An 8,110-nucleotide genomic window follows, 5' to 3' on the forward strand; every position below is an offset into this window, starting at 1 on the left:
TAAAAAGCTCACAGATCAAATCAAATCCGAGAATTTAGTTTGTTATTCCTGTAAGCACAGCTACGAACAGGTAAAACAGGTATAATTCACCTGGCTCTTCCATCAGATCTCGGCCGTTCGGTGTCTTTGAAAGCCACATTTTGATTTTCCCTTTGCTCCTCCGAGGGGACCACCACCTTTTTAGCGAAGACCACCTCGCTGTGAGACACTTTGATGCTCCGGCGCTTGGATTCGGCGCTCTCCGTCAGCCTCACCACCCGTTCCTCATCCATATCTGTATAAACCAGCGCCGCTTGGACCAGCGAATCTGAATCTGCGTCTTCGCTCAGGTGCACTTGGGCCCATTCTGCTCGGAAGACATCCTCTCGGTTACCTGAGTTCGTCGCTTCTGCTCCGGAGGCTTCTGGGAGGCTGTTTGACGTTTCCTCAAAAGCTGAGTCAGCGCATGTCATCTGCGGGCCGCTCGTCAAACTGGTTGCTTCAGGGCTTTCAGGTTGGGGACTGGTTGGGGATTTAACTCCGCCCCCATCTCCGTGAGAGCTCCGCCTCCTTCTGCCAGATCTCCTCCGTCCCATTTGGTCAAAGAGATCAGGTGGGCTTCTCCTCTCAAGCGACGGACTGCGTTCGAGTCTCAGATGTTTGGCATTCCGCTCGAGGGTTGGGCTGGTCTCACCTCCTGAAGGACTGTCTGTCTCGTCTGCTCTGGTTTCTCTGTGGTCCTCCTCTTGCTGTGTTTGGGAGCTGGGATCATCTCTGCCCCAACCCCATGACAGCCAGCTCCCGATACGACTCAACACCCCTGGGCTGTGCTCCTGTGGACTCTCAGCCTGCAAACACACAAACAAACACAAGCCAAACACTTAGAGTCTGATCTGGAACACTCACTAGGGGGCAGAAATGAAGGGGCAATATTTAACTTTTTTCTTTTTTTTTTTACCTTTGTGTGTTCAGTTTTTATGCATACACTCTAAAAAATGATTTTCTTGCTTAGCTATTTCTCTCGTTTTCTAGTATAGATATATAAACATGCTTGAATCAAGATGCATTTATTTTGCAAGTAAAATGACTTAAGATATTAAGTCTTGTTTTCTGAAAAATCATCAAAAGTTTGTTAGTTTTTGCTTAAAGCAAGCAAAAATATCTGCTAACAGGGCAAGAAAAATAATTTTAATTCAAAGGCTAAACAAGATTATTTTTCTTGCCTTGTTAGCAGATATTTTTGCTTGCTTTAAGCAAAAACTAACAAAATTTTGATGATTTTTTTCTGAAAACAAGACATAATATCTTAAGTTATTTTACTGTACTGAAAACGAGACAAAAAACTAAGAAAATTATTTTTTTGCACGTGTTGTTTTTATATCTGCAAAAATGTATTTCTTTTTTAGTATTTTTGTCTTGTTTTCTAGTTTGAATATCTAAAAATGACTGAATCAAGATGCATTTACTTTACAGGTAAAAATGACTTAAGATATTAAGTCTTGTTTTCTGAAAAAAAGAAAAAAAAGATCAAAATGTTGTTAGTTTTTGCTTAAAGCAAGCAAAAGTATCTGCCAATGGGGTTATTAAAGAAAAATAATCTTGTTTAGCTCCTTGTTAATCTTGTTAATTGCATTTAATATATTACACTTTCAATAAAACATTTGAAATGGGTGTGTAAAAGCTGTTTCATGCATGTTTTTGTTGCATAGTGTTTTGAAACAGTGAATCGTTTTGTCAAGCTATTAGTTCCAGTGATTTAAAGCTTCAGGAAGGTTTGTTTTTCCCATCACTGGTTAACTGCTCTGAACTTGACATTTCTGAGTAAACTATGCATTTTGAAAAAGTTAAACGGAGGAAGATTATCATGCAAAATGGACAAATGTCTCATATTCTGCACTATTTGTAGGTCACTGACTACAGATGAATGTAAATGAGTGACGCTGATTATGCAAGTGCTGCTGTCATTAAAGTAAAAGACAGACAAACCAGACACTGCTCATCATTCAGAAACACAACATAGAAGCATTTCCACAAGAATACAAGCATGCTAAACATAGTTTCATAGGTATTGTAACAGTTAACAAACTGCGATAACCATCACTGCCATCGGAAAAATGTAAATTCTGCTAAACAGCTGACAGTAGCCACTGACTTCCATAGTTTGGAAAATATACACTGGCAGTCAATGGCTGCCGTCAACTGTTTGGTTACCAACATTCTTCAAAGTATCTTTTTTTTAGAGCAACAGAAATTAATGGCTGAAATCAAACTTTGATGCTTGTTATCTCATAATTAGATATTGAGACTTAAACCTTGATTTCACAGAGAGGGTCACAAATTATCAATATTTTTTTTTTTTTTTGTGAACTATGCCTTTAAGGAGGACATTATGCATATATATATATATAAAGTATTTTGGGAATGTCATCTGAAAAGGCATTATTCAAAGTTTGACTTTTTGTCTAATAAACTTAAGCAAAGTGTTCCAGAGAGTTTTTTTTCTCTCTCTCTCTCTCTAGAAATGCAGTCCAGAAGTCTGAGAAAACATTCAAAGACGCGGTGGTTAGAACACTTAATTACTGGGAACAATTAAATACGGAGCAAACGATTCTAAAGTATTTCTAGGTTGTTCTAAAATGACATTCTATAGAAGCTCAGACAGTCATTATTTGATCAGAACTCTTGAGAGAAACTCACGGTCCGGTTCGGCGAGCGAAACACCCAGAGAAGCGCGTCTTTGGCGAACTGATCCAGCCCTGCGGCTCAGAGAAGCTCCAGATCGATAGAAGCGATCAGACGCGCGTCATTAAAGCGCGCGAGCGTTAATTATTAGTGCGCCGCAGGACGCGCGCCGAGACACGCAGGCGGAGAAGATTGGGTTTCAGAGGATCAGATGAAGCGAGTCCAGCACAAAGAACAAGAGCTCATTCAGAGAGCCTCCAGAAGCGAGCGAGCTCACACACACACACACACACACACACACACTGTTCAAACACTACTTTAACTCTTTCTTTAATGCTCTTTTCATTATTATGCATGCTTAGTTTAGATTCATTTGCAAAAAAAAAGCACTTGTGAAACAGTTTTAAAGTAAAAAAAAACAAAAAAAAAACAACAACAACAACAACAACAACAACAACAAACAAACAAAAAAAATTCTGCTCTAAAGAACATAAAAGTTAGGACAAACCGTTCCTAAGGTGATGTCCTTAAAACCTTTCTTTATAGTTGATGTGCGTTCGCATAATGTTGACAGAAAGCGTTCTTAGAATAACATTCTCAAAACTCTTATGTACTTGATGAACGTTCTGGGAAACGTTTGCTGTCACCTTTAAACAACGTTCTAATCATGAAAGAAAAATATAGGCTCATTCTTATTATAAACATTTATATATTTCGGGTGAAAACGTTAATAGAAACGTTTAAATAATGTGATCACGACAAGAAAACTGGACATTTGAATGTTCCTAAAATATTTAAAATAAACATTCAAATAATGTTACATTTAAGGTAAAAAAAAAAAAAAGTTAATAGAACATTGTGAGAAACATTTTCGCAACCTTTAAATAACATTACATTTACAATTAATAAACTGGACATTTTAGTGTTCGGTAGAAATAAATGTTTATTTAAGGTAAAAAAAATGTAGTAGATAAATACTAAGTAGGCTATAAATACTAAAAAAAAGTTTGTGTAACGCTGTAAGAAACATTTTTGCAACCTTTAAATGACGTTCTAACATGAACATTTCACGTTTTTATAAGCTCAGTTTGTTACCGAAGAGTGGATGGTTTTCTAACGAACTGCAGCTGAAAGCGTAAGTGAAACCTGCAACACTCTTGTGCTTCCAATGGATGTGCTATTATTTCCTAAAAATGGTAATCAAGATATTTAGGCCAAATCCACACATGCATTGATTCTCCTCGTCCATAATTAAAACAAATGCAGAGAGACTCACAGCCGGTCTTCGGAGTCGAGAGTATCTGCTCACTGGAGATGAATCATCAGATGGAACTGATGCTGGAGTTCTTGAGTAAAGAAAGAGAAAGCTTGAACGCCTGCGCTAATTATTTACCTGAGAGTCACACCCACACCTTTAATGCTCAAGTACAGACCTGTTCAGACAGATTCACACACTTTACAAAACCAGTCAAGTGTGCAAATAAGGAGAAACGTGCCAGCTTACCATGATCCAGCGGGCCTGCTGAAGAACCTACACTGATCCTGAAGAACAGAGATAAAACACTTCTGAAGGAATCTCATCTGATTAATCTGTTCAGATAGCAGAGTTTGGTGATAGTGTCACTATCTCTCCTGCTGTTAGAGGAACAGGTGGATCGCCGTGAGGACAGAGAACAGGACAGGTATGACGACTGTTGTGCAACGGCTGCGGTCTGACGACACACACACACACACACACACACTAAATTATTAATGTATGCAAGGCATCCACACCCACAGTTAGACTTTGGCGTTGACACCAGAGTCTAAGTGCTTTAATGAGCAGGGACACAAATGAAAAGAATCTCACAGTCTGTGGGAACTTGCTTTGACTTGATGTTTTTATAGACTGACAAACAGGTTAATGTTCAACAGAGTTCTGGAAATTATTGCTTTCCAGTGGTTGCTTGCATTATACCTACAAGAGGAATGAATATATATATATATATATGTATATATATATATATATATATATATATTATATATATATGAAACTACACATGCACTCTTAAAAATAAAGGTGCTTCACGATGCCATAGAAGAACATTTTTGTCTAAATGGTTCCATAAAGAACCTTTAACATCTGAAGAACCTTTCTGTTTCACAAAAGCTTCTTTTTTGCAAAATAACTTTCTTCAGATTATAAAAAAGAAAGTGATAAGAACCTTTGACTGAATGGTTCTTTCTGGAACCAGAAATAGTTCTTCTGTGGCATCGCTGTGAAGAACCTTTCAAGCGTGTGGATGAAGGAAAACTAAATCCAACAAATGCATTGGCAACAAAACTAGTAACTCATCCTGGTCTTAGACAGCGATAAATGAGTCATAATAACATCTAACTGTCTGTCAAACCCCTTATGCAATTTAACCATGGTTTTACTAAACCACCTATAGCTGCTAACCACAGGTTAACCATGATATTTCATAATGTAAATGGATTGGTGAATCTTCAATTACGCATCCAAGCATTGCAAATTTTATAAATTTTTTAGATTGTATTTTATCTTGTACATTTATCATATATAAAAGTGTCTCTGCAAAAATATTTGCATATTCCCACACTATATGTAAATATAACAGTCCATTCCTGTTATGATTCTAAAAACGTCTGGCACTGAACTGTTCTTCTAAAGGTTCCCTGAGCTGGAAAAAGTGATGTTTAAGCCTTAACACATGTCTGTCTGTACGGTCGCATTCAAGAGAGGAAAATTCAGCTTTAATGACTTTGCTGTGTTTCCCGCGCGTTTGTGGCGCTCAGCATTCTGGGAGTGTTTCGTAAAGCGTGCCGTGACTCACTTTAACCGCACATATTGGGTTCCTGCAGTCTGAAATGCGATCCAGATGAGTCTGTGCCACCAGCAAACACAAACTCTGGGCAGATCTCGGCCTAACCTCGTTTAACTGAAGCGTTCATATTCAAGCAATCAGATGAGACTCGTTCTCACTCCTAGACCCTTCATTCAGCTTCTAGTAAAACTGCACTTTTATGCTCGGCTGTGTGTTGAGTCCCTGATGTTTCCAGAGTTTCTGGGCTTCACATCACACACACTCACAGAGAGCTTCAGTACAGCTTTAGAAACGTGAGCGCCACCTGCTGGCGAAACAACCGCATCACAGCTGCTCGTTATTACTAACAAACAGGCCTTTCTCTAGTTGTGTGGAAGTTTTATTTAAAACAATAAAAAATATTATTTATTAGGATAGTAGCTAGTAATCTAATAGATCATCTTGGACAAGCAACATTCTTAGAACAGTTTTCTCAAAGTTATGAATAAAGGTTTTTTTATATAACGTTCTCAAAATATTAGCACAGAGTCATGGATTGTATTTCTGAAACGGTTTATTTGTCTTTTAAATGATGGCTGCTAATTGTTGCAGAACATTCAGAGGACATTCAAAAGTAACGTTCCTGTAATGTTTGGCAAATGATAAAATGGAATGTTCACTTAATTTCGCATAACCAAGAAGAAAAAAAATCATTTTAAAACATTTAAATAAACTGGACATTTTAAATGTTCAGAGAACATTCAGAAATAAAAAAAAAATTAAGACCAGTTTAGACCTGTAAATGTGTGTATGTGTGTGTGTGTGTGTGTGTGTGTGTGTGAGAGAGAGAGAGAGAGAGAGAGTGTGTGTGGGTGTGTTTGAGAGAGAAAAAATACATTTGAACATATATTTACACATAAAGCAAGAGAGAGAGAGAGAGAGAGAGTGTGTGTGGGTGTGTTTGAGAGAGAAAGTATATGTGTGTGTGTGTGAGTGAGTGTTTGTGTTTATGGGATGTAAACTTTGAATCCAATAGTTCCTCATCCATCCCGCTCTGTTTCCATAGTAACGCACTACAGTATGTAGAACACTATTAATAGTCATCTGTAGACGTGAGTGTGTTCGAATGTGTGTGTGTGTGAGTGTGTGTGTGTGTGTTTGTGTGAGTGAGTGTGTGTTTCTTCATCTGTGTTTTATTCTGAAGATGATGTTCATTGTTTGATAAATGCACGGTGATCATGAACTTTCTCTGAGCCTTACAACTCAATGTTCACATCTGAATTTACACAAGCTCCATCATTCTTGCTTCTTATGATTTTTCTGGGCTGCTTTATTTCCATAAGAAAGAAAACCAAGGTGAAATCTCCAAGCTTTAGCTGCCATATTTTTGAAGAAATGAACAAAAAACTCTCTCCTACACACACTTCTCTAAAATGTTCCCATTAAAACGTGTTCATATAAGAGCGATATGAATGTTCTTTTCTATTATAACACATTACTCTCATCTCCAAGGAAACAAACTTTCCTCTCTTTCCTCCGCTTGTGCCATTACGCTCATTATAGACCTGTGAGATCTGCTTCTCTTACCCAAGAAGGAACAGCGACTGTTATAAACATACAGTCCAGCTCAAAAGTTTACTTCCCCCTTCTTAGAATCTGCAAAATGTTAATTATTTTACCAAAGTAAGAGGGATCATACAAAATGCATGTTTTTGTTTATTTAGTACTGACCTGAATATGATATTTCACATAAAATGTGTTCACATATTGTCCACAAGAGAAAATAAGTTGAATTTATAAAAATGAAGAAAAAAAAAAAAAATCTACACTAAGTCACCTTAGAGTTCAGAATACCATAAAGTGAAAGTCTTGTAGAAATGTTGTGATCACTAATGTAATCTACTGCATAATTAAACGCCTGTGTGTTAGTGTCTGATGACATCATAGGAAGTGTGGGCGGGCTCTTAGCTCTTCAGAGCAGCCGATTGGCTGTCTATGACTAATCTCACGAAGTTCGGAATGTGGAAGTCAGACAGGAAATGCTTGTCTTCACCGCCTGCTCCGCCCCCCCACCCCCCCCCCCCCCCCCCACTCATCCCCTCTCCCCCCCCCACTGAGCTCACGAAGTTCGGAATGTGGAAGTCAGACAGGAAATGCTTGTCTTCATCTCCTCTCTCGTCCTCTGCTGCCCCCTGGAGGCGGAGCCTGGGGCCCCGCCCACAATGCCTCCCTTGGCTAATCACGGCGTCTTTGACGGCCTCTTCGTGGATGTAGAAGTGATAGAGGGAACGTGATTGGTCCGGCAGTGGCGAGAGAGAAAATGCCTGAGAGCCGCTGAGCTCCAGCACACAGTCAGCTAGACCATGATGCTTTTCACTGGGATCAGGGATCCTGCGGAGAAACACGGACAGACTGAGGCTTTGTGTTTGTTTACATGAAACTTCTGACTAATAGATAATCTCAGTGCACTTTGGTTCACTTGAGCAATTTAAATTACAATTTAGATTTTTAATTTACATTTTTAAAAAATCAAATGTAAAAAATTTTATATTAATAAATGTAATGTGCTAATATTTTTATTAAAATATCACAAAATACATTTTAAGATTTAAAAATATATATATATTTTATATACACTGTAATAA

The 8,110-nt window shown here is 38.2% G+C and overlaps 2 protein-coding genes across 2 annotated transcripts in view; both read right to left on the reverse strand.

Moving 5' to 3' along the window:
• LOC109054901 (mucin-17-like) overlaps nt 1-4,472 on the reverse strand; it is a 34,273-nt gene extending 29,801 nt beyond the window's left edge. Inside the window, 2 exon segments of the mRNA XM_042721529.1 lie at nt 91-827; nt 4,166-4,472. Coding sequence (XP_042577463.1) covers nt 91-827; nt 4,166-4,168 — 740 coding nt within the window. The 5' untranslated portion in view covers nt 4,169-4,472.
• LOC109054909 (melanocortin-2 receptor accessory protein 2B-like) overlaps nt 4,162-8,110 on the reverse strand; it is a 5,601-nt gene continuing 1,652 nt past the window's right edge. The window contains exons 3-4 of the mRNA XM_042722601.1: nt 7,580-7,856; nt 4,162-4,203 (exon numbers count right to left, since the gene is read on the reverse strand). Of these exons, the coding sequence (XP_042578535.1) occupies nt 4,162-4,203; nt 7,580-7,856 (319 nt within the window). The remainder of the gene's footprint in view (nt 4,204-7,579; nt 7,857-8,110) is intronic.

Source organism: Cyprinus carpio, chromosome B4, assembly GCF_018340385.1.
Source record: "Cyprinus carpio isolate SPL01 chromosome B4, ASM1834038v1, whole genome shotgun sequence".
Lineage (NCBI taxonomy): Eukaryota > Metazoa > Chordata > Actinopteri > Cypriniformes > Cyprinidae > Cyprinus > Cyprinus carpio.